Source organism: Stylophora pistillata, chromosome 2 (genome assembly GCF_964205215.1).
Source record: "Stylophora pistillata chromosome 2, jaStyPist1.2, whole genome shotgun sequence".
In the NCBI taxonomy this organism is placed as follows: Eukaryota; Metazoa; Cnidaria; class Anthozoa; order Scleractinia; family Pocilloporidae; genus Stylophora; species Stylophora pistillata.
The window spans coordinates 36,542,378-36,569,790 of NC_142520.1; the positions used below are offsets into that span (position 1 = coordinate 36,542,378).

General features: G+C 39.7%; 1 protein-coding gene and 2 pseudogenes across 1 annotated transcript; 1 reads left to right on the forward strand and 2 right to left on the reverse strand.

Annotated features, from left to right (window-relative positions):
- The first annotated feature begins 1,232 nt into the window (after window positions 1-1,232).
- On the forward strand, window positions 1,233-7,422 carry LOC111347528 (uncharacterized). The gene is made up of 2 exons (XM_088747453.1): window positions 1,233-5,730; window positions 6,207-7,422. Exons 1-2 carry the CDS (start codon window positions 1,280-1,282, stop codon window positions 6,256-6,258), a joined length of 4,503 nt encoding a protein of 1,500 aa, XP_088603579.1. The 5' UTR covers window positions 1,233-1,279; the 3' UTR covers window positions 6,259-7,422.
- A 3,915-nt stretch (window positions 7,423-11,337) lies between these two features.
- Window positions 11,338-12,197, reverse strand: LOC148739308 (uncharacterized; annotated as a pseudogene).
- Window positions 12,198-12,800: 603 nt separating this feature from the next.
- Window positions 12,801-25,639, reverse strand: LOC148739309 (uncharacterized; annotated as a pseudogene).
- Window positions 25,640-27,413: the final 1,774 nt, after the last annotated feature.

Sequence of the window (27,413 nt, forward strand, 5' to 3'; positions counted from 1 at the left end):
AAGGCCATGTGCTAATTTCTGAAAGCTTAGTCTTAGTTACAGTAGTACCTTTTTGTGGAACTCGTTACCTGAGAATGTCAGAGAAATCAGATTAATGGGTGAATTTAAAAAGTGAATTAATTGTGTATTTGAGTCATTAGATTCTCACTCGGCAATCTTATAAAACAGTATATTGATGGTTTTTATCCAATTTTATATTGTTTGTATTTCGATAGCTATTGTTTTTACTTAAGATTTTTACCGAGTTTAAATAATTAAAGATACTGCTAAGAGACGAAATATCGCTAGAATGCATATTACAATAACTCAACCCTGGCTCAACGATAAATCGCTGAAGAGATATTTCACCGAAGCGATATATCGTGATGATGTTCCACACGCTATATGATGTATACGTTGTAGCGATAGATCGCCGGAACAATATACCGTTGGAACGATTTATCGTCAGAACAAGATATCGCCAAAACCTCCGATATCTCGTCGATTTATCGTTGTGAGGTGTCGATAAAATAAACGGTGAACAAAGAACAAAACGCGATATTCGACGATGATCGTTTGCATTACTTTTGCACAGTACTGTAAGTTTAATGCAAATATAACACGATTCGTAAATTAACCTCTTTTTTATTGGTAAAACTCTCTTGATAGCTGTGTTCAAATCTGCTACACGAGTATCTGAATTCAACCCAACTCATTGACTTGGGATTGGATTGAATAAAAGAGTGAAAAAGGAAGAAAACAACCACCTCCCTAAAAAAGCTTAAGGACTCCAACACATGTCAGTTTTCATTTTTACAGTTTTTAAGTTTTCTTCTTTTTTTTTATTCTTTACCACGACAAAAAACAGGAAAGAATCGTAATGAGTGACGCATCAGAAATCCTAAAATCAGTCCACATAGGTTTAGATGTCACCATATTTCTTCTCAACACTGATCGTGGCCCACAAGCGACCAAGCTATGCAATGAATGTGCGATTCTACTTCAAAACCTTGATTCTGGTATTCACCTTGATATCTCCGATGCATTATTCAATGCGTACTACGCCATCTCGGCTTGTATCAAATGTGCAGAAAGAAATGCCAAGAAGCTTCTTTGCAAGTTCTACCTCGTTGGAAGACTAACCATACAACTTGGTGACAAATATGAAGCACAGAGACGGTTTGTAGAAGCAAAGCAACTCTTCAAAAGCCTACTCACCATCATGCAGATGATATGCTGCAAGAGTAGAGAACTAGTGGCTCACAATAGACTTGGGGATGTATGCTTCAGCCTCAGTGAAATGCAGAATGCAAAGAAATACTACCAGAAAGCACTTGCCATCGCGATAGAAATTGGCGACAGACAAGAAGAAGGAAAAATAAACGGGACCCTCGCGTCTATGTTTTATTCCCTTTGCGAATATCAGAAGACTAAAGAATATAAAGAGAAAGCACTTGCCATCGCGATAGAAATTGGCGACAGAAAAAGTGAAGGAAGAATAAACTCGGACCTCGGATCTGTGTTCTATTCTCTTGGCGAATATCAGAAGGCTAAAGAATATCAAGAGAAAGCACTTGCCATCGCGATAGAAGTTGGCGACAGACAACAAGAAGGAAGAATAAATGGGAACCATGGAACTGTGCTTTCTCTCCTTGGCGAATATCAGAAGGCTAAAGAATATCACGAGAAAGCACTTGCCATCGCGATAGAAATTGGCGACAGACAAGAAGAAGGAAGAATAAACGGGACCCTCAGGTCTATGTTTTATTCCCTTTGCGAATATCAGAAGACTAAAGAATATAAAGAGAAAGCACTTGCCATCGCGATAGAAATTGGCGACAGAAAAAGTGAAGGAAGAATAAACTCGGACCTCGGATCTGTGTTCTATTCTCTTGGCGAATATCAGAAGGCTAAAGAATATCAAGAGAAAGCACTTGCCATCGCGATAGAAGTTGGCGACAGACAACAAGAAGGAAGAATAAATAGGAACCATGGAACTGTGCTTTCTCTCCTTGGCGAATATCAGAAGGCTAAAGAATATCACGAGAAAGCACTTGCCATCGCGATAGAAATTGGCGACAGACGAGAAGAAGGAAGAATAAACGGGAACTTAGGATCTGTGTTCTATTCCCTTCGCGAATATCCAAAGGCTAAAGAATATGACAAGAAAGCACTTGCCATCGCAATTGAAATTGGCGACAAACGTGGAGAAGGAGCAGCATACGAGAGCTTAGGAGCTGTGTTTAGTTCCTTTGGTGAATATCAGAAGGCTAAAGAATATTACCTGAAAGCACTTGCCATCGCGTTAGAAATTAGCGACAGACATACAGAAGGAAGAACATACGGGGGCCTCGGAGATCTGTTTCTTTCCCTTGGCGAATATCAGAAGGCTAAAGAATATCAAGAGAAAGCACTTGCCATCACGATAGAGACTGACGACAGACAAGGAGAAGGAACAATAAACACGAGCCTCGGGAGTGTGTTTCTTCACCTTTGCGAATATCAGAAGGCTAAAGAATATTACATGAAAGCGCTTGCCATCGCAATAGAAATTGGCGAAAAATGTGGAGAAGGAGCAGCATGCAAAGGCTTAGGATCTGTGTTTAGTTCCTTTGGCGAATATCAGAAGGCTAAAGAATATTACATGAAAGCACTTGCCATCGCGTTAGAAATTGGCGACAGACATGGAGAAGGAGAAATTTATAAAGGCCTTGGAGGTCTGTTTTCTTCCCTTGGCGAGTCTCAGAAGGCTAAAGAATATGAGGAGAAAGCACTTGTCACCGCGATAGAAAGTGGCGGCAGACAAGAAGAAGGAAGAGTGAACCGGGACCTCGGATCTTTTTTTTATTCCCTTGGCGAATATCAGAAGGCTAAAGAATATCACGCGAAAGCACTTGCCATCGCGATAGAAATTGGTGACAGACGAGGAGAAGGAAGAACGTACGAGCAACTCGAAGCTGTGTTTCATTCCCTTGACGAATGTCAGATGGCTAAAGAAAATCAAGAGAAAGCACTTGCCATCGCGATAGAAATTGGCGACAGACAAGAAGAAGAAAGAATAAATGGGAAACTTGGATCTTTGTTTAACTCCCTTGGCGATTATAAAAAGGCTAAAGAATATCTAGATAAAGCTCTTGCCATTGCGATAGAATTTGGCGACAGACAAGTAGAAGGAAGAATAAACAGGAACCTCGGATCTGTGTTCAATTCCCTTTGCGAATATGAAAAGGTTAAAGAATATGACGAGAAAGCACTTGCCATCGCGATAGAGATTGGCGACAGAAAAGAAGAGGGAAGAATGAACAGGGACCTCGGATCTGTGTTCTATACCCTTTACGAATATCAGAAGGCTAAAGAATATGAAGAGAAAGCACTTGCCATCGCGATGGAAATTGGTGACAGAGAAGAAAAAGGAAGAACAAACGGGAGTCTTGGATCTGTGTTTTATTCCCTTGGCGAATATCAGAAGGCCAAGGAACATAAAGAAAAAGCACTTGCCATCGCGATAGAAATTGGCGACAGAGAACAAGAAAGAAGAATGAACGAGGACCTCGGAGCTGTGTTCCATTCCCTTGGCGAATATGAAAAGGCTAAAGAATATGAAGAGAAAGCACTTGCCATCGCGATAGAAATTGGCGATAGAAAAGAAGAAGGTAGAATGAACAGTAACCTCGCACGTGTATCCTATTCCATTGGCGAATATCATGAGGCTAAAGAATATCACGAGAAAGGACTTGCCATCGCGATAGAAATTTGTGACAGAGAAGCAGAAGGAAGAGCTAACGGGAATCTCGGAATTGTGTTTTCATCCCTTGGCGAATATCAGAAGGCTAAAGAGCATGCAGAGAAAGCACTTGCCATTGCCACAGAAATTGGCGACAGAGAAGAACAAGGTAAAGAATACTACTCCCTGGGATGTCATTATTTTGGCGATGGAAAAAATTGGGACGCGAAACAATATTTGGACAAAGCAGTCGGCGTCAGTATTGCAATTGGTGACAGAATATTGGAAGCTCTCGCTACTTCAAGTTTGGCAGTTGTTTTTGCTTCTGTGAATGACTTTCAGAAAGCAAAAGAACATTGTGAGAAGGCGCTGACCATCAACAGAGAAAATGGCCGTAGGGATGAAGCAATAATTTACAAAGAGGTTGGCCAAGCATACCATTCGCTTGGTGAATGCGGCAAGGCAGAAGATTGTTTTAAGAAAGCTTTTTCTATAAGCAGTCAAATTGGAGACAAAATGATGGAGTTCACCAGCCTTCTCCATATTGCAAAGTTAAAGCTATCGCATTCAGAAGTTGCGGAGGCAATGGATTATCTCATTCTTTGTATTAGAAAATACGACCAAATGAGAACTTTTCTGAAAGGAAACAGTGAATTTAAAATGTCTCAGTTCGAGGCACACGGTGCTTTTCCCTACCAGCTACTCACTGACTTGCTTTGCGTTACTGGAAATTTTCGAGATGCTCTCTATGCAGAGGAACTGGGACGAGCAAGAGTCCTCGCAGAATTAATAGCAGACAAGTATTCCGTAGAAAGCCACATCTCAGCTAATCCACACTCATGGTTCGGGATTAAAAAAATCGTGGAAAAAGAAAGTAACTCGGATTTTTTGTATGTTTCGTACAGAGAGCGGCAAGTTTTTCTCTGGGTATTGAAAGCAAATGGAGACACTTTCTTTCGAAAATCAGACGAAGTAGAACTAAAAACTCTTGATGCTGAGCAAGTTTGCGATGTGGAAGGAATTTTTAAAAAGAGCGCCGTTTGGTTCGGCGTTTTACCCACAGCCAACTGTGAGGATCGATCTTTAGATGACAACGTGACGATATCTCCTCGTGGAAGCAGCCGAACAAATTTACGAGGTGAACAAACCAAAGATACCGAAAGAATTCATCATTTGTGCTACGAATGGATCGTCGCACCTGCGGCACATTTACTTACAGAGCCTGAAATAATCATTGTCCCTGATCGTTTTTCGTACCGAGTCCCATTTGCTGCCTTGCGTGATGAACCTTCCGGAAAGTATTTGTCGGAGAGGTACAGACTACGCATTGTCCCTTCCCTGACGACCCTCCAACACATTCAAGAATGTCCAGTGGACTATCACTGTCAGACTGGTGCACTGATAGTGGGTGATCCTACGGTTGGCGAAGTGCATTACAATGGGCGTCTCCTCGACATTACACCATTGTTCTGTGCAAACAAGGAAGCAAGGATGGTTGGTGAACTGCTGGGCGTTGAGCCTTTGTTGGGAGGGCGCGCAACAAAGCAGGCGGTACTTCAAGCAATATCCTCAGTGAGTCTGATACATCTTGCCGCACATGGAAATGCCGAAAGAGGAGAGATTGCCATCTCCCCACAAAGTGCTGCCAACAGTATTCCAAAAGAGAAAGACTACCTCCTGACTATGTCCGACATTCAAGGAATTCAAGTGCGAGCTAAACTGGTTGAACTCAGCTGTTGTCACAGTGGGCGTGGATTGGTTAAAAAGGAAGGAGTTATTGGAATCGCTCGAGCATTCTTAGCATCCGGTGCACGTTCAGTGTTGGTAGCATCGTGGGCTATAGACGACAAAGCAACGGCGAACCTCATGAAGCATTTCTATAAACACCTTGTTCGTGGAGAAAGTGCCAGTGAATCTCTTCACCAGGCCGTTCAATGGTTGAGAAGCAATGGCTTCCCCGAACCTTCCCAATGGGCTCCGTTTGTGCTGATGGGGGATAACGTGACATTTGATTTTATGAAAAAAGGGTAAGTCGGATTATAAGGCCAAATTTCCTTTAACACTTAACGTTTTCAGTTGATCACATTATAGTCAGTTTTTGTTGTTTGTTTGATTTTAACTAGTGCTCGGAAACGGAAGATTTGATGAATCGCTTCCTAAAATTGGCCTTGAAAAAGAGTTTCCTTTCGTATGAAAAATATTCAGAAATAATTGCTCAAGGTTGATACGATGCTAAATGCTATGACGATTAATATAATCTGAGAAACTCAAGCTAACTAAAATAAAGTTAATTTCATTTTGTAAAAAAATCAACAATAGCAAGAATTAAATGAAAATTTTGAAGTCACTTTTGCAACAAGCATGAAATGTGCGACAATAATTTGGAAAGTTTGGACAATCGTAGCCAGTGACGATGAAGAAAGTCACTCTCTTGGCAAAAAGTCTGTTCCGTCTGCTTTAAAGTTGAACTATATTGACAAATGTAAATTGTTTTTTTTTCCAGGAAAGAAGAACTCAAAGGGGATAACAAAGAGGCAAAGAAAGGAACAGAGTAACGAGTGATCCTTCACAAAGATTTTTCTACCTGCAAATTGATTTTAAATGGACACTAGTATTACTTTGAGTAGACATTTTCGATTTTTTTTAGAGTCAAGAAGTCGTTTTTGCATGCTTTTGTAATCACGGTTAAATCGAAAGCAAATGATAATGAAACCTGCAATTCATTCGTTAGATCTGTTAAGTATATCAAACGCAGGAAATTAGCTTAATGTTTGATAACGTAAAAATGTTGGCAAAGATTCGTCAAGACTTAAAATTATCATTTGATTTACACAACCCTGAACTGGTTTTCAATTCTCCTGTAGCATGCAAACGTCATCATCAAAGAGTGAATACTGTTCGCAGGTGTAGGAGATGGTAACATAACAAAAAAACGGAGGACGGAACAAAAAGCGCGTCAGATACTTTATAATGATCTAAAAGTTAAAAGAAGAAGGGAGTACAATATACTCCAAAAAAAATTATAACAAACAGAGAAGAAAAGAGAAACGGTATGCAAATTGTTGAGGTAAACTAAGGAGGAAATATTGCGCGAGATACCAACGCAATAGTTAAACAGAAGAATGCAAACAGCCATTTCGTAGGATATTAAGGAGACAATCGGGAAGAATTCTGAAAAAAAAAAAGACCAGAATGCTAGATTCCAACTTAAAAAGCAAATGGAAATTGTAAAAACAACGAGGTAAATATTAACTTGGAAATCAAACGGAGAAGAGAAAAAGCAAAATTCAATCAGAGAAGGGAACGTATTATGTGCGAGATACAAACAAAACAACCAAACGGAGAAAATACAAAATCAGTGCGTAATCAACCGTAACAAATAAAAGTAAAGAGAGGAAACCCGGAGACTAAACTTTGATGAAAACGTCATATTGGAAAGAAAAGGAAAATTTATTGTGCAAAACATTGAAGTAAAAGTCAATCAGAAGAAGGGAAGAAACAGTGTACAAGATAAACTGAAGTAACAAACTTTAAACATGGGCACGTTATATTACACATGCGTGAGTTTTGTTTCGGATGGGTGGGTTGAGATAGGACATTTTTAGTGACTAATTTTTTAGATTTTGTAAAAGAAAAAGAGCATTGACTTTCAAAGTTTCCAACAGAAATACTGTTCGATAGAGAGCATAAAATACCCTTCTAATCTATATGTAATAAACTTAGACATAGGTATTTTGTGATCCTGCATAACTGTTGTCCATACTATGTGATGTCACGCTTACCTTAGCCTCCTTTACAGTCCTCGTTTGGTCTCGTCACACAACGCACTCTCTCGCCCGTGGCGTGAAGAGACCAAAGAACGGCTGCGATTGAGACTTTGCTGGCTCATATGGTGCTTCGGCTCGAGCCTTTTAGTTTTACCGCAGAAACCAAAAAAAAATTCCATTTTATCTCTAGGAGACCTTAACCAAATATACTCCACGGTCTACGTTTTTCGATTAAGAGAAGGCACAATGAATGAGGAGAAAAAAAAATCATATTTTAAAGGCTTTTAAGCGGGCATTAACGAGGGTTGAGGTGCAGTTGCCAATCTGGACTTTGCCTTCTACATGTAGAAGACGTGATCAAATACTGGTAGTTTACATGGAAATCAAGGAAATCACACGTGATGGAGTGAAGTCCAAGTTAGCTTTGGGCGAATTTGATTGGTAGAAAACGGCGTCAAAGCACGTGAGAGTCGCGTGGAAAATTTACCAACAGTATCATTTGGTTTCACGTAACATTTTTTTCTGGGAAAAGATTATACTGAAAAATTTAGGCTGCAAATTGGAAAATATCATTTTATAGGGGAAGGCCTACTCAATAATGGCAAGAAAACACGTAACTGGTTCCGAAAAATGCCATTTAAAACACAAGATGTAACTCAATGAGAACTTCAAAACGTAAAGAAACGGATACTAACAGGGCGGTCGACACAGAAAGGAAGTTTAACTTGCTGATCTTTTCGACCTTGGCCAATAAAGCAGCTATATGTCAAAAACAAGATTATTGATCACAGATGCTTTTTGCAAATCATCGCCCAGAAAGCATTTGTCTTTCGCGACATGTACTTGCAGTGCCCATTTAATCAGCGGGCGGCATAATAATTTGCATATCTTGAACTGCTCGGTTGTGCTTGGTCACCAGATAAAGCTTTGAGAATACAAGAGTCTCTTTGTCGATTTCAGCTGCTGTCAATCAAACGCTTGGATGCGTAAAGTAAATCCCGACGTGACCTTAAGGGAACAACAGCAATAATTAACAATGGCCATTAGAACTAAGCAGCGCTTTGCGCAAAATCTTTCCAGAGTCTGCAAAACTGGCCCTCACGAAACAAACGCTTAAGTGATAACTTCATGTTTGACCTTAAGTAAAGGAGCTTTTGTAACCCCGATGTTATCGCGACGAGGCGCACACGAAGGACATTTTATATTTTAACAGTTCTTTATTGATTTCGTTTTTAGTGTGCGGAAATGTTGACTTTGTGCCACACTTCTTTTATGGCATGATTGAGAGGAGGGACGATGTAATTTGGTTTCATTAACTGTGTCAATAATGTAAATTGGCCACCCCAAGTGGTTTGAAAGCTGACCTTTCGAGCGTTAGCCCTTCGTCAGAGCGAATAGAGGAGTTGTGGGTTATGTGTGTGTTTAAATACATATGAAAAAGGTTTATATGAAGTTATACGTGACAAGTTTCTATGAAGAGACTCAATGCCCTGACGCACTGATTGGTTCAAAGCTGACCTAATGCTGTGATTTGATTGATGCGCGATACGTACCCTAATGCGGCAATATGATCATACCCAATCTGATCATACCCAAATCGGCGACCTAATCGGTGCGGCAATGAAGCACTTGATACGCTAACATAGAGTTATCATTTTTTATAATAATGAAAGAAACTCAAAAAAACTCGTCATTCGTTATGTCCTCGTTTATGATTCGCAACACCATTGTGACGTTACTGTTTAGTTGTTGTTACCTTACCTCGTTGCATTCAAGATAGACTTTGACTCATTCAAATGCACAATTATCATCCAACTGAAAGCTTGCTTACTTCGCAAAAGAGGTGTCTAGAACATTCCTCTTGGTTCCACCGTTCTTTCAATTTTTTTACTTATGCAAGGGGATACAGCAACTGAGATTTCACGTATGTGAATTTCTAAAACCTCAAATGAGATCGAAATTAAACAAAAATACAAATAATCACCTATCGGAAGCCATTCAGCAATGTCACTGGTATGGAGCCAGCCATCCTCATCAATAGTCTCAGCAGTTTTCGTAGGGTCGTGAGGATAGCCTTGGAAGACGTTGGGACCTTAAAGACAAATCTAGAAAAGTGAAATCCAAATGATTGGATTGCAGTTTAGTCGAATTGAAAGAAATGGATTTTGTTGTAACAATCATCTTTTTTATCTTACTAAAAATGTTGCTATGTCCGTCTATATTACCTCTCCCTGACCATCTTTAGCATAGTATTCTTTCTCTTCGACGTCGACAAGCTTAATTATGTTGCAAGGAACTGGAGGACCAACATGTCCGGCTGCAGAAAGAAAAAAAGTACAATTAGCATAGGAAATAACGTGATTTCCGGTTCCATTTTCGTGTTGATAGGCACGAGTAGATTTTTCAAAGACAACAAAGCCTTCGAAAAATTAACAAGTGTTTTTTAATTTAAAGGGCCTGTAAACCCAACTCGTACATTTTCTTTTCACATAGCTGTTTAGCAAATATATCAAGTACTTCAAATGTGTAATTATTTTTTCTCAAAAGTCCATTTTCACCTTGAAAAAGCTCTTCCAAATTCGAAACATTCGCCATCTTGAATTGCGCCATCTTTCCTGTGACGTCACGGGTGGAACGTTCCTGTACTGAGGTCAAAAGCTTTCTTTTACGATCGCGTGAGATATGTGTAAGTCTCCTTCGCAGCCCCTGTTTGCCGGTCTAGTCACGATTTATTTACTTATAATTTGGTTGATTATATTAAAATTTTTCGTAATGGTAAAGCATTGTGTCGTCCAGTTTTGTAGTAATTCAAACAAAACCGGGTCTACAATGCATAAATTTCCAAAAGAAGCAAATTTGAAGCAACAATGGGTTAAATTTGCATGTTCAAGTTAAAAGAGCCGATTTTGACGAGCCGTCCGAACATTCTGTTTTCTGTAGCAGTCATTTGTCTCCCGATTGCTATGAGAAAAGCTATATGGTCGAAATAGGTCTTAAAAAGCTAGCAAAAGCTACTTCTTCCTGTTGCTGTGCCGACGATTCAGGCCCCACCAGAAAAAAAATTCTTCCGAAGTAAAAAAGCGACCTTTGCATTCAGCAGACAGCGAAGATCCAGAGGTGACTGACCGTACTGAGAAACGAACGAGGAGAAGTAGAGCTCTTCAAAAGTTGGAAGTTAACAGGATAAGTACCGAACTGATTTACGCGGAAACCTCCAGATTTTAGGTTCTCTAAAAACACTTTTCTTTCTCAGCTGTTAAAATATTATGGGGAAGCCAGTTGTTCGGGAGCCAGTGATGAGCCCAAAAAAGACACTGACCTGTTTGAACCTTTGCCGGAAACCGAGACACGTATCAAGAAAGAATTCGTTGATGTTGGTATACAATGCGATCTGGAATTTAGTTGGTTAAATATTCCACGATCATCTACGGCGAGTGTGGGTGAGACAAAAATCTGTCAAAAGAAATCTTCGTAGAGAATCTTTGCCAGCCCCGCTTGCTGCTTTCTTTGAGAAACCCTGCAAAGAAGTAGCAGGAGAATTTGTGTCATGGTTTACACAGTGGTGAAGTTGTAATCAAAGGTCATTCGAAAAAAATCTTTTACTTTGAATAGAAATTACAAGATTCAGAGTTGAGCTTGCGAAACTATTTTTCTATATTTCCAATCGATGCAATCACAAACAGGTTCGATAATTATATATATACAGGCCACACTCGCAAATATTTATGTTACAACTTGTTTATCAATAATAATACTTCGGAGATGAAGGAAAGCACTATATAAATATTTCCTATCAAACAGGCACAACCACTAGTGCTGTAGGACACGAATAATTATGATCTGCATTTACATGTGCCTTTGTTTCTGTCAAAGGTTTGGTGGTTTTAATCCAGTGTAAGAAATTCCAAAATCATCTGGAAAAGTGCTTCGATTTTATTTACCGCACTAGATGGCAGAGCGACCCTGACATTTTTGCCGAGATAACCTCAGCACCAGCGAGCCAGCTGTCTGTAGGCAATGTAGCGAAATTCCCTCCCAGGAGAGCGAAAAATAACTAGCTCTAGCACTGTGTTATTTAATCAATAGCACCAAAAACTCCAGCAAATCGATCTCAAAAACAGATTAAAATAAAACATTTCTCTTACTCGTTTTGGATGTGCGCCGTATTGCTACCTGTACGTTTAATAGGCCGTCTCCAGCACCCAGACATCGAGGCAGGTTGAGTGAAAACCTGGATACTCAGTAATACAACTCATTTGGGTTTCAGGCCTTTGTTCCTCCACCTTTTGCCACACTTGCCCGATTTCCGCACAACAAACACTTTCATGTGTTGTCGGCATTGGCTGACAAGCTCCACACTCGCACCTTTGAGAATTTTATATAAAACACCCACGAACGCTCATGTTAAAAAACTTCTTTTGCATTCTTTTAGATTGGAAACTTGCCTTATTAAGTTTTCATGTCAAAAACAAATAAATTACACAATGAATTAAATACCAGTCTGTGTTTCCGAGACGATCGGCATCGCTGTCAACCGGTTCTGTGCTGTCTTCGTGCGGATCGTTTCGGTGGATCGTTTCGTGCGGCTCATATTGATAAGAACGTGGCGCAGACTATCCTAAAGGTTCTGAGTTATCCCCATCGCTGTCATATAAGTTTAAGGCATTCGAGTAGCTTCCCCCTGACAAAACATCGTCCGAACTACTGCTACTTGAACGAGCTGCCATACCAAAGCTACTGTGAAATCTGTGTTGCGCAATATTTTAGTTCCCCCGCTTACGTCACAACCTCTCTCTATTGTTTTCACCAGAAGTGAAATTTCAGCATAAAATGCCGATTTTCTCCTTAAATAAGTCGAATTGGGCAAAACTAATTGCAGATTCGTTTTCTATGACACTTTTTACATGGAATAAGACAAACATGTATTTTTGGGTTGACAGGCCCTTTAATACCAAATTAGACAAGAAAAAACTCTATTACCTATTCAGGTGGTTCGTACCGGTTTTCATCTTTTTGATGGTTTGTAACTTTGAAAGAATACAACAGAAAGGCTGACAAAGGCCAGTTGAACACTTTTACGGGGTTGAATTATATAATCATTGGTTATCCAAAAATAGGTGTCATCTCGTCACTAGCAGTTTCGATGGCAACGCTTTCATAGGCTTATTCAGACGCATTTTTTAGCCTGTGGCTTAAATAATTCAAAAACTAATCCAGTGACCCCCTGATTTTTTCAGTGATTGCTTTTGGCACTTGAAAAGGAAAATGAACAAAGATTTTTAAAAAATTATACGGAGCGGAATTTCAGAAAATCTACAAAGAGGGCAATTTTCACACATCGCAAATTTCCTTCCGTAGAATTTTCTATTTTTTTTTCTGATGATTCTTTTCGACGTTATTATAATATTGGAACAATAAAAAGAAGGGGTCACCGGACTTGTTTTCATGCAGTAGCTTTCGTGAGTTTAGCAATTTCCACGCGCGTTCTCGCGCATTTAAAAATCTGGATTCTATAAGATCGACATTTGCTCATGATCTGTTATAGCTACCGCTGACAGTTGCGTGTGCTCGTGCGAGCGTCTACTGCATCCGATCTATAGTTCACAGACGTTTACTGCTCGGAAAGTCATTCACCAGCCGTTAAAGACAGCCTTCCCAGCTCACCTTGAAAGATTTACTTCCAACGTATGGCTATATTAGCCATATTTTTATTGAAAAACAACAAGCGAAAGTTTGAAATGGACAAATTCCATGGAAAAGAGGTGTCGGTTGGCGCTTCGATCGGAATGTTTGTTTAGAGATAGCGAGTCTTCTAATAGGTAAAACGTTATGCTTGTTTACCTGAGATTTTTTCGGGTATCTCTCTTTATTCTTCATTGTTGGTTTCTTCGAAGTGTTTAACTATGGCGGCCAATATCGTCTTTGTACGTGTGACTCGTGGTGTCTTCGCCGATGAAGTTGTTGGTGGATTAGACAATATGGCAACTAGTCCTCTTTTACCAAACCTTGTGTACAGTTTGCGAAGGTCATCGTAAGAGAGACCACTGTCAGCGATATTTTGTGCCATTGATCTTTTAATTGGTCCGGTGTCGGTTTCGTCGAACAAGTTGTCACTGAATGTTAGAAGAAGTTCATGTCGTTGATCTAGGTAGATCATGTTTGCCACTGCGTGGGCAACACTGATGACACTAGAATTCTTAACGATGTTTTTTCCTGGAGAGGCTTAAAGACGATTCAAAAAGAATTTTTCTCAGCGCCCTAACATCTTCTAAAGCATCATGGACGTCAAATTGTTCCTTGAACAAATGGTTATAAATGATGCTTCGGTTTAGTTTGCAGTATCCATCAGAATCGAGCTCAAGTGCTTTGTGTTTATTTTTAATCACTTTTTTCATCAGATTTAGACTATCGGCAAAGAAGACATTCATGTCAGTAATGCCATCTTTGAAGTATTTATCACTATTTCTTAGGAGAATCGGGACATCGAACGTTGCAGAATTATGACCAGTTAAAACAGTTATTTGATTTTCATGTCGCTTAGATGACTTGACTTTAGTTATAACAGTCAGGAAGTCACGAAGTGCTTCCTCTATGGTTACATTTTCGACAGGATTGTTTCCTTGGCACAATGTCCTTACTCAGTTTATGGTCTTAATGGTCATACCATTGACAAGGTAGGCACTGTAAGTTATATTGCCTTTTGAGAGAATGCTTGTGGAGAATTGATGTTTCCCATATTCACTTACAGCAGACAGTTGGCACATCTCAGCTTGCTTCCCTGTGCAAGTCGTTTCTGTGTCAAAGATAACGAATTGGTATTTCTGTTTTGAGTCATACTGTAATTGCACAATCTTTGGCCTGATAGTATAGGGTCGTGTTATTTCTTCATATCCTTTTAGCTCAGTTAGTGATATTTCTGTGGGCATTTCAGATACATTTTGTGAAACTGTTTGATGATTTGGTGGATCAAAATTTAGACCTGCTGAAGACTCACAGGTGATCCCTTCACTGACTTCCCTCCTGAGTGTTTGTGAGGTTTTTTCTCTGGATAACTGGTTATGCCTTCTCTTGAATTCCTTTTTTTCTTTTCCTTGTTTGTCATAAAAAACCTTCTTGTCCATCGCTTTAGCATGTCTTTCATAGAGAGAACCAGGCTCAATATTAAGAATCTCCAATGTATTTCCAACGTAGTTGTATCCAATATTGGTTTGTGCTACCCCACATGCTACTCGAAAATCATTACTTTGACTGCCTCCATAAAAGGGAGTTTTGGGGTTCTTAGAACCAATGGTGCTATTTAGACTTTCATTTCTCTGTGAATTAGCACATGGGGTCAGTTTATTCACTACAATGTCAGTAGAATATTCATCCAGAATGTCACTTAAGGCTTTTTGTAAGGAATCTCCAAAGAGATCTTTGCCATTTGACAAGTCTGTATGTTTGTAGCCAACAGGATTGTGCTTGAAACCCCACCATGAAACATTACAGCAAGTATTCTCCCCAAAGGCATGGGAATAATGTTTTTGAGACCTTGCTTTAAAGATTCAGAATCTCCCACATTTTGGCTGACAAAAAAACTGAAAGAAGAAAGAAAGAAAGTCTTAAGCACTCTAAACAACAAACGTGTCTAGTTACAATGATAAAGTTGAGATCGGACGTCAGCATTATCAGGCGCCTCTGGCAGCCGCTTCAGTCCATGTAACGATCTCACCTTCCCTCCCATCCCACCCCAGGGGAGGACATCCACCACACAGTAATCTCGTGCGTGGGAAATTAACGTCTCCTACCCCTAACCCTGCAGGAGACGGGGCCTACGGTTTATTCGTCCTTATCCGAGAAGACTAGAATATCTATCCAATTCTTGATTATAGAAAGGTAGCAAATTCTCCTCACTTATTTTAAGACCACGAGTGTTGGTCCAAATACTCATGGTCATGAAGCACTTGGTGATGTAATTTATAACCTTTGGACTGAGAACTGAGCAATTCTCTTTCTCTTCTTTTAAACAGTTTATAATTCATTGTTGGTACATTCATTGTGGAGAGTAAATTATTTAGGTGGGTATTCCCCATGCCAGCATGAAGGGATCCCAATACTGCCCTTGTGTTGATATCACTAACAAGAGGACCACGGCAACCAGCTCTGTGTTCAGCATGTTCGGCTGCAAAAAGAAAAGAAATACAATTAGTACAGGTAATACCGCGATTTCTAGTGCAATTTAGTGTTAATAAGCACGAGCAAATTTTTCAAAGACAATGAAGTCTTTGAAACATTCACGAGTGCTTTTTACTACTAAATTACACCAGAAAAATTTTTACTTATCAATAGTTTACATGAAAATAGCAACACAGAAAGTCAAGAGAGACGGAATTTTGACAGTTCGTGCGTGCCATTCGTAATTTGCACTCGCGTTATAACATTACTCTCGTTTTACGTCTTTGCACTAGTTTTCAGCCAATCAGACGCGCGTTGTGTTTTCACGTATAATATTAAGTATAGAACCATCGATGAGTCGGGTAGTGATAAGTCAATTAGTTGGTTTGCTCGACCATAAGTCAGTCATCTTGACTATCAGTCGGTAAGGCTGACGGCCGATCAACCAATTAAATTTGAGAAGCAAGTCATTAACTAATACAATCAAACAGTTACTACGCCAGCAACTCCGTCGAAACAGGACAGTCAATGACTTACTAAAACTTAGTGAAACCGCCAGCCAGTTAGTCAGTCAGTCAGTATGTCTGACCGGCAATCCATCACTCCGTCAGATCGTCAATTAGTCCGTCAGTCCCTCACTCAGTTAGCCCGTCAATCTGTTAGTCGGTCGGTCAGTCAGCCAGCCTATCAGCCAGCAAGTCAGTCATTGAGTTAGTCACTCACTCGTTCAATCAGCCAGCCAGCCAGCTAGCCAGCCAGCTAGCCAGCCAGCCAGCTAGCCAGCCAGCCAGCTAGCCAGCCAGCTAGCCAGCCAGCTAGCCAGCCAGCTAGCCAGCCAGCCAGCCAGTCAGCTGGCCAGTCAGCTGGCCAGCCAGCTGGCCAGCCAGCCAGCTAGCCAGCCAGCACGTCAGTCAGGAGTCGGTCAGTCGGTGAGTTAGTTATAATTAGCCAGTCCGCAGTCATCTCCTCAGTTCATCAGTCACTGAGTCGGTCAATAACTTCAACAGACGTCAAGAAACATGCAAAGAGCTTGACATACCTGTTGTGACGCCATTGAACAGCTGGAAGGTGGCAGCTGCTGTGCACTCGGTTTGACCATAACCATCAGTCAGCTGAGGAAACAAAATGAAGTTGTGGTTCTGTTTTGCTACTAAAACAGACAATTGATCTTATCTTACTCGCCAGCGATGGCCCACTTTGTCCCAAACCTTACATTAAAAAGGGAAAATAAGTACAGCTTTTAGGCAGCTTTTCGCCACGAAAGATGTTTGATGCAAATGGTCAACTCACGTGACATCGCATGATGCATCTGATGAATGACGTCCGCCTTAGCTGACAGAGGTGCAGAACCACAAAGCATGCATCGCACGTGACTACCAAGTAAACTCTGTCACGAAGAAGGAACGTACTAAGAAGGTGTTTCAGTAAGAATGAATTGGTACGAATACTTTACAGCACTGCACAAAATTAAATGCTTTAGGAACTCGGCAGGGGATAATAAGTGGGAGCTCATATTTTTATCAATTAAAAAATTGTAAGTGGGAGTGGGAAAAAAAGAAATGAAAGTATTGTCTTCTGAAAAAAATCTAGGCCGTTTTTGTCAAAACCTGGGAGGGAAATATTTTTCTTGATTAAACGGTCAATCATACCAAAATTTTTAAGCTATTATCTTTGCCACAGACCAGGGTACGAATGTTTCAGCTAAGACCACTCGGTCACTGACTTTTCCCCTTGTTTGAGGCATTTTGCTCCTACTAAGTTCTGTGGTTGGTAAAAAAAAAAGGGGGCCACCCGATCAAACAATTAACTAAAGCCAATCCTACTTCTTTAACTCATCAGTTTTCCTACACTTCCGATCTTTTGCTTTATTCTTGCAATTTTGTTTTTTGTTTTTTGTTTTAAGCGCGTCAGTTTTCCTACACTTCCGATCTTTTGCTTTAGTGTTGCAATTTTGATTTATTCGGTTTTTCGGTCCTCAATGCTCACAACTTGTAAAATAGGAATCTTTTTCTTGCTGTGATTAAATGGGTTTTGACCTTATGACAGTTTCATCGAACCTTATTCCAAGGAGAATATTTACCACTTGATGTATACTAGTGTATATTACCTGTATTTTACGCAGAACCACGCAGATAACCCCATATCGTGTTCCTGCTAATGATTTGCCTTTAGAGGAAAAAGAGTCGTAAGTGAATGTTTATGTTTTTATATTTACCCAATAATGAGGAAAGGGGCTGGGGATCTCATAACCGCATTCTAACCAATCCTTTATTTAACTGAACCTTTTATCTAAACATAATTTGGATATATCAAGAAAGTTGAAATGGTAAATTGGCCACCGTAACGATTACAAAAGCTGACGTTAGCCCTTCGTCGGAGCGAATAGAGGAATTGTGGGTTGTGTGTGCTTTTAAAGGCAGAAAATGGAGCTACGTTATTGGTGGGAACATGGCAACGAGAAAAACATGAATAAATTAGTGGAATGAAAAGCGTTCGTTGATCCCTGTGGGATTTAGGCTGCCGGTTTGAAAGATGAGCTTTTGTTCAAGATTTTTACGGCTTTCCGTGCTACCTAAGTGTAAGGAAAGACCGCAGATTGCCACATGTTGCTTAGAATGATTAGGTAAATTAAAATGTCTAGCGACTGGTTTCGATGTGTCCTTGTCATTCCTTTCCTCGTCTCGAAGGTGTTTTCGGAATCGGTCACCTAGTCTTCTGCCTGTTTCGCCGGAGTATATATTTTTGCAATAAGTGCAAGTTATGCAATAGATTACATTGGCGGAGGCGCACGTGAAGTGATCGGTGATCTTGATGGATCGTTTAGGTCCCGATATTTTATCAGTGTTGTGAACACTGTTTTGCATCGTGCACGAGCGCATTTAAAAGTGCCTGGTTGGTCATTAGTCTGAAAAGAACTTCTGACCAAAAATTTGCCTATTTTTTTGTCGCGTTTGAATGAAATGAGCGGAGGCTGCGAAAAGATAGTGCTTGTCTCTGGATCGTTTTGAAGTAATTTAAAGTTTTTAAAAATGATGGATTCAACTGAGTGGTTGTGAGGATGAAACGTGAGAGTGAATGGAATGCGGTAAAGAGAGAGCATAAGGCCCATGAACTGTGTAAAACCGTGGTTTAGGTTAGACCTCGTGTAAGTAATTGGCCTCAAGAGTCCCCTCGAGCTTTGCGAAACAGGGGAAGAAGAAAATAGATAGAGAGAGACTTCAGTATAAGAAAACGAGGAATTTTTCCTCCTCAAAACAGTTTTTTATTACTAACGTAGATGCTAGGTTTATCAGACATATAGCAAATTTTTTCGCAGTTTTGAAGTTGGCGTTTTGTTTTGGTTTTACTCACCTTTTAAGACTTGAGTGCCATTTGAAGAATCCACTTCTTCAGTTTACTCTTTGATACCCCAGACATGATCTGTCGATAAAGAGAAAAACTGTTTTTGCCCTCACTACATTTACGAAGCAAATGACTGAAAACCGGTTTTGAAAGCTTTTTACTTTTTTTTCTCTTCACTAATAACTGACAAGTTAGGAAAAAAGTGGGGCCCAAAGAATTTTAAAATCGCTATATAAAGAATCAGATGCCGACAAAAATCGTTTGGTCTATCACTATCTCAACGGATGCTTCAGAAAGCAAATGCTTGTTTCAGAGTGCACTTAACAAGCAATAACCTTTTTCACCCGAACATTAGTATTCATGGTTTCCGCACTTTTCACTATTTACATAAAATTAACATAGATAGAAAAGTAAAGTTGCAACAAATGATTACATAATAAAATAAATAAAGTACAGATTATAAAAATGTGTGTGGTGGCCAAAGTAGCAAAGGCTTTTCTAGATAAACAAAGAAATAGTACTGAGCTGAGATTAATGTGCAAGAAAGAATTACCCGTATAAATTTAAGGCATGTTGGAGATACATTGAACCAGGTAAGAATCTATACAGGAAAAGCTTAATGAGAGAAGAACAGACACACATACAGACAAACAAACAAACAGCAACAACAATGGACGAAAGCAGAGACAGAGAGAAAGGAGAGGAAAAGAACAACGCATCATCAGCGACAATCGCAACAATAGAAGCAGCAACAAAGACCTACATATAAGCGGACAATTATTATTATTATTATTATTATTATTAACCTTTATTACTATAGTTATTTACATATGAATTGTTACATACTATATATTTGATCACTAAACAGATATCATATATCATTTGATTGCATTTGATCAGAGATCAGGTGGGCCATATAAAGTTTTTTAAACCTGTTAAATGTTTGTATTTTTTTCAATGCCAAGGGGACAGTTTCCCATATAACAGAAGCAGAGTACTTAAAAGTACATTTTCCTATGTTTGTTCTGACTTGTGGTCGGTGGAAATTAAGTTTGGCGGATTGTCTGGTGTTATGGGAGTGGACAGCTGTTATAGGTATTAAAAAATCTCCTCCATTTCGAAAACCCTAACTTTTTCAAGGTTGATACTGTCGGGAGAAATTAAACGCCCGAAAGTCTTGAGGTTAAGGGTTAAGTTGTGAACCTGAAAAATCATATTTCTTTTCTTTCTTGGCCACATAAAAATCTGTGGCAGCCGATTGGAAATGATTAAAATTTCACGTTTTCTTACCTTGTCGTAGATTCTGTTCAGTAGTCGAGGCACGGCTGTGAATATAGTTGGCCTGTGAAAAATTGAATAAATGTGGAATAAATGTAGTTAAAGTAGGTATGACATAATACTACAGTTGATTTACGATCTTCAACTCAATTCAGTTAAGACAGGACCAGAGGTAGTGGAGAGTGATTTTAAGAAGCTTTTGTTTTTAAGAGGTAAATAAAGAATCACGTATATCTCTCTAAACTGTGTTTATTTTGATCCTAATCAAATACAGTTGTACCACGGCTGGAGACTGAAACACTTAAGAGACAAGTTATGAGAGACTAGAAAGAACAACCAGGGCTTAAGGCGAAAAAGATTGAAAAAACTGTTTGCAAGTAACGAACTTGAAAAAGGAGGCCAAATGTATTAGGACAGAATATAAACCGTATCGGTATTCCTTCGGCACACTGTCGATTGTGTAAGTAGGTTGCGCCATATCGACCATCTGACATCTGACTTTTGTGGCGGATCTTTTTTAAACCCCATAAATAAACAACTCTGTGGGTTTTCAATAATGAACCGATTTGCATTCCCAACTACTGAAGAATCGGCAGCCATCGGCGTGAACCGGAAGTGAAAAATTTTGGTCAGAGAGTTAAGATTTGTTTAAACAAGTGAGAATTATGTTACAAAGGAAAAAGTTAAGAGGATTCTTAACTAGTATAAAGAAACGAAAATATCTCAAAACAGCAAAACTTACTCGTTTTCAAGATGGCCGTTTAGAAGATTTTGAACAAGTAATGAAAAGGATGAAGTTTCGTATGCTGTTTTTACAAAGCATTGAGTGAAACAAAGGAGATGAATATTTTGAAGCAAAATGGGTGTGAATATGTGTGGCTGATAAATGCTATCAAAGGAAAATGACCACCCACTATAAGAGTATACGCCATTTTGTTCGGCGCATTCCCCCGCATGTTCACTGACTCGTCCCAGTCTTCCACAATATATTTCCTTCTTTTCTCTCTCGGCAACCATGAATGACTGGTGAGCTTTTGAATTCAATCACCTTTGTTCTTTTGTTTTCTTGTGACATTTACATCTAAAACAGTTTACAAATATATGTTGCTTTCTTTAGCAGCAATTTCGTCTCTGAAATTATGTCGAGTGACGAGGTGAGTTGAATTTGTTATATTCCAAATGAACTTCGGAGTACACACAATTGGAAGCTGATCATCAGGATTTTAGGCTTAATCAGTTTTATTTCAGCTCAGTTTATTAGTTTTAGTTCATAGTTGGAGGACTATTGACATATTTTCCATGACATATTTTGACATAGTTTCCATGGAAAAGTTCTCTACCTCGATCCCATGGTACATCTTTGAATAGGTTTAAATAAAAGAAAGGAATTTCATTAGAATAATAGAATTTGCTATATATGGTTACCCCGAACGATCCCATATTTGTGGTATCGTCTAAGCCATGCCAGAATGCTCAAACTAGGAAATCCTAGTGAGCTATGTGCAATGCTAGCGGCAATGACTCACCCCACAGTGCTCAATTTGGACATGAAAGTAGAGCTTTGTATGCCAAAGAGCTATATCAATATATAGTTAAGTGTACAGTAAGGTCGACGTAACGAAGAGACTGACCAACTCTTGACTGTTCTGGACTTGTTTAATGGACGACTTTTCGGCCGTTCAGCCTTCCTCAGGTTAAAAGTTAAAAACTAAAAACTAAAATGCGGTTTACAATGATTGTGGGCGGCTTATATACAATACAGAAATATTGAAATAACGTAATACAATAAAGGTCTAAATTACAAACTGAGAAAAGTAGAACAATAAAAAGACAAAAAGAAGAATCTAACTTAATTATTATCGATAACTGAATGAAATACAATGAAATGTGTAATATTGGGAAAATGGCAGCTGCTCAATTGTAGTAATGAATGCGGTGTTTGGATCTAGATTCCCGTCGTTTGTTGAGACCATGAAGATTAACGGTAAATAACTGCGCGGTCCAATAGGCCTCCCTAGTGAGTAACAATCGTTCAAGGTGTGCGGCATTTTCAAAAGACCTAATTTGTTCAATAATAATACAATTGATTTGAGAAATTTCGTGGTTAGAGTCACTGAAATGAATTTCTAATTCACAAGTTGTTTTGTTCTTCAGCATTTTCGTTTGTGGTTACGAAATCTAACTTTAAATTCAGTCGAGGTGGAGCCGGCTACATATTGTAGGTTACATTTGGCACAGGTGGCTAAATAAATGACACTTCGTGACGAACAAGACAGCCTTCGCTGAATTGGATATCGGCGGTGGGTTGCCGAACTCTGAAAACCCGAAGCTTGAATTAAATAATTTTTACATAATTCGCACCTCCCGCCGCATTTTGAGCAGCCCCCGTCTTCTTCTCTCTGCCTTCCACTAGAGGCTACCAGAAATTTTGACGGTGCCAACATCTCATTAAGATTTTTGACGGTGCCAACATCTCCTTAAGATTTTTGGTTTCTGTAGCGCTCCTTAAATGTTAAGTCACACAATCCAATGCATGTTTCTTTCGCCTGTGAAGTCATGACCTCCGCTTGATATATGATGTTACTGATTTTGCAATTTCTCTCAAGTGGACAGTTATCCTTGTTGAGGCAATTGCAGTTTATTTCGATTTCATCTGATTGTTTTGATGATTTGCTAATTTAGGCTTTGCTGTGACTGGAGATTATGTTTTTGACGTTGGTCATACAGCTGTAGCTAAGTTTTAGATTGTTCCGGTTAAAGATTTTGTGCAGCGGGTTGGATTTAGGGAAATGTTGATCAATTAGTTTGAGGAAGCATTTGCCGATTTTTGTTTCAACATTTTGGCTGTATGGCGGATTGTACCACAGGATGTTCCTTTGACGGTTCCTGCTCTTTCGTGACGCATCAGGGGTTGGTGTTTTAAATAACAGGTTACATTTATAGCCACTTTTGTTAAGTGCGTCTTGGTACGGACTTTTGGCTTTGTCAAAGCAATCCTTATCTGATGAAATTTCCGAAAGACGCTTATTGATGGTTGCGGGAATGTTCTTTAGAATAGAAGGTGGGTGGTTAGAATGCTTATGTATGTAGAGCGGTGTGTTTCCTTGTTTTGTGTATGGCGAGTACTTTCCGCTTTTCAGGTCGAGTGTAACATCTTAAAAATTGACTTAGGTAAGGTTGGCCTCCCTGTGATCTTCAGATCGTTATCACCAAGAATTTTGCAAATGCCTTTCTTAATGTTTCCTATCTCTTGAGGGGTTTTCTTGATGGCTGACAGGCCGTCATCGCGATAAAGACCGATACAATTTCGATAAGGAATGGGGAGGGGTGGGGGGTTACAGGATCTTGGTTGTATCATCGTTTAATGTACTTGATCCCCCCCTGCACTGAGGCTTTGTGATATTCTTATGATCTTTATACTCGATTTTTTTCGGCGACGACCGAATTCCCCTTCCGTCCTCCTTATTACACGTCCAGTTGTGTAAACATCCAATGCTATGTAATTATCGTTTTAACAAGAGTAACAACAAAATTACTCAAAGTTTGGACGAAACAAAATGAAGATTTAATCTCAGTGTCTCAGCGCATGCCAAATAATGTTCACACCCTAATTCTCTTGCGGACACAAGATAAGTCACTCTGCGCTGCGGATTCCACACAACTCAAACCACCTGAAGGTTTATTCAAAACCTGCTTCCGTTGTAAACACGGCGTCCGTGGTTGAGCCGAGAGAGGTTCCTCGTCTGCGTGAATCATGAAAATCTGCATTGACTCGGCTGAGGGTTCAAGTAAAGAGCCTTTTCATACGGAGGCTCGAAGGAGACAGCTAAGGACTTTTGACATCTTAATTAGCCTCACTTAAATCCAAAGGAAATTTAGAAGTCAAGTTAGTTATGCTAGACTGCGCCAGAATCACGGTCAGCGGAGATGAACGAAATCAGTGCACGCGAAAATTGCGATAGCAAGGCAAAGAAAAAAGTCCTTCCATTCCGTTTCCCTGACAATCACAGTCGCCGTTTGTCGTTCGCTCGCTCTGCCACTCGCCCCCACTGACTAAAAGCCTGGGGAAGGCTACAGTCCAGCTGAGATAACCGCCTCCAGGTTAGCTCAATTGGTGAAGCGCCTGACTGTTGTGCGGGCGGTCGAGGGTTCAAGCTCCAGCCAGACCAACACTCAGGGTCTTAAAATAACCAAGGGGAACGTGCTACCTTTCTATGATATAAAGAAATGGATAGATATTCTAGTCTTCTTGGATAAGGACTAATGAACCGTAGGCCCCGTCTCCTGCAGGGTTAGGGGTAGGAGACGTTAATTTCCCACGCACGAGATCACTTTGTGGTGGATCTCCACCCCTGGGGTGGGTTGGGTGGGTGTGAGGGCCGCAGGTTAGAAAACCCTAACAGGTTATTACGCTTCCCTGGTTAAATACAGTTCAGTTAAGTTAAGTTAAGTCCTGCGAGCCTGAGATGCTAGGATCGAAGGTGGGCATTAAATTTTAAGAAGTCCCACAACCTTCCTCGTCGTCCTGTTGTACTGATATGCGTCAAAAAGGTGGTTTTCTGCCACACTTTCCTGTCGCACTTCGTAACAAAAAAGCTGATGCACTTTGTAGTAACTGACCATCGCAGTGTAATAAAGAAAGCTGTTGCAATATTTGATAACTTAATGAATTCCATGCATCCTTTCTGACAACATCACTCTTCCTAAAAGTATATTTATCCTTTTTAGTTATCAGAAACTACTGATAAAAAGATTTTAAATCTACACAAAGATTATGTGAAACTTCTTACGACAATTTGCAAGCTGGAAAACCACGAAATCTTTTAAAACATGGTATTTTGTAACTGTCCCATTAACCGAGAGGTGATTAACATGTAACTTCTCTTTAAAATACCCTCACATCATCCAGCAAACAGGTAATGAGAATACTCAAAGTTATAAGGTAGAAATTGTTACCTTGTTTTAACAACAAATTCGCTAACTAATTCACAAGGAAATGTGTAGCAGTTACTGCAGTGAGAGTTAAAAATCAAGTCTTGGAGGTTGAAGGGTAAATTGTTCAATCTATTTACCCGCACGAAGGAGAATTTAACGATAAAGCTTGCGTTTGAAAATCTTGACTTAGCGTACGAGTAACGGATATTATTGAATATGTGCAACAGAGGATTCGACTTCGGCGATGGGCGACTCCTTATTCATTCATGAAGAACCGCTCAAACTGAACAATTGGCACGTGTTGACCCTTTTGGATAAGATGTCCCGACTCGTTTAGCTTTCAAAAGAAGAAAACGAAACAATTTTCGCAGGAAAAGCTTACCTTATAGTTTTGTGACATTAAACCACTTAATTTGCTCTTCGTCGCAGATTCCAGCGTCTCATTTCCTCCAGAGTTCATATTTATTTTCACCACTATGGTCAGCACCTCTCCGCTCTTCGAAGGACAGTATACTTTAGTTTACCGAACATTTTACAGAAGCTGATGAATATGGATTAAAAATTCCAGCCAGTGAAGAGCTGATACGTCACAGATTTGGTGCGAAGTCATTATGCTTGCGTAGTTAGCCAAGTGGAAAATTCGAAAAAAAAAAGTAGTAACTGCCTCTTTAAAAATGAAACAACTAGAAAAGAATATAGGAACTGTAAAAAAATTGAAAAATAAAGAATAAGAAAGATAGTAAGTTTTGAGTTCAGTGAAGAGATTTAGAAAGATGTTTTTCGTCTTGTCACGAGCGTGGGACAAAGATAAATTTTCCGAGTCCCAAGGAGGAATCGACCCTTTAGATTCCTCGCTCCGATGCTCTACCGCTGAGCCACAGAGACTCCGTGGTGAACGAGGCTCATTACGAAGTTCACATTTGACGAAAGCGTCATTTTTTTTTTTTAATTCCAGATTTTGACTTTCCTATTATAAATAGATAAAATAGAGACAACGGCGACTAAGGGATCTTAAAATAAGACAAACGAAAAAATTAAGTTGTGAATCTAATCAGATCTCTTGAGGGAAAATATGATCAATTAAACCTTTCACTCCCAAGACCTTATTAGTAATTCTCTTTGCTGTCTGCCATACAAAACTTATGATGTTAGTTCGAAGAATTTGGTTTTGGATCAATTAGCAATCCTCTATCTAATACTTTTTTTCATTATCGTTACTTGTCTCCTTGATATTGTATTGATCATATGAGAACAAGTTCTGTCTTGGTCACTCATTAGTTCTTATCAACCGAGCGGGAGGTCTGTATGGGAGAATCTTGACCGACGTCTCCAGTACACACCGAACGCAGTGCGGTCTGTACCAGCGACCGAGGTCAAGATCTTCCCATACAGACCCACCTAGCTCGGTTAATAAGATGTTTATTATATGGCTGTGTCTTATATGCCAGTTTTTTATATTCTTTGTACCTTTTTTTTCTAGACCGGTCTAGATGCCGGTCTAGATGGGAAAATCTAGACCGCTTTCAATATTGATTTCAGCCAATCAAATTCGTGAATTCGGTAGTTCCCAGTCCTTGTGAGACACAGCCACATAATAATGAGAGTTAAAGGGGTAAAATCAACTCATTTCTATCTTCAAATCAAAGCAAGGTAAGATGACAAGAACGTATATATGATTTAAATCTCCACTCGTTGTGAAGGAAATATAAAGGGAGGGGTTAGTCGTCGCTAACAGTTTACAAGGGGGGGGACTATAGAATTAACTGCAAATAATGGAGAATTTTAAGAAATCTATAGAGCTTTAGGAAATGATAAAATGTTTTTCTGTTGCTAAAATCCCCTGTCCCGACCCTTCCCTTCCCCCTGGACGATATGATGATGACTGGAACCTCATACTCCTGTGTCGTCTTCAACACAGGGTCCGCCTTGTCGTCACTCTTCACGCAATAGGCCATTTTACAGTTCTGTACTTAGTTGCCAAGCCTTTGATTCAGAGTGAGGCTTAAGGTGACCTTGTTGTGATAGAGAGACCAGTATCTAGTTAGCATGATAACAAACTGATTTACATTTGAAAAGCAGCAAGGTTTGTATCATAACAAAGTCACCTCTAGCCTCACTCCTGTTCAAAGGCTTTGCAACCAAGCACAGAACTGTAAAAGGGACTACTGTTGCTCTTTGCGCTTTACTTTATGGATCTCAGGACTGAGTTGTCTTGGGCGGCATTTTATTCATTA

Bases quoted from the DNA above. Each gene is read 5' to 3' on its own strand.
- LOC111347528 (XM_088747453.1), top strand. From the start codon at position 1,280: ATGCAGAATGCAAAGAAATACTACCAGAAAGCACTTGCCATCGCGATA. The intron at 5,731-6,206 runs GTAAGTCGGATT...TTTTTTTTCCAG, and splicing joins TTTGATTTTATGAAAAAAGG to GAAAGAAGAACTCAAAGGGG.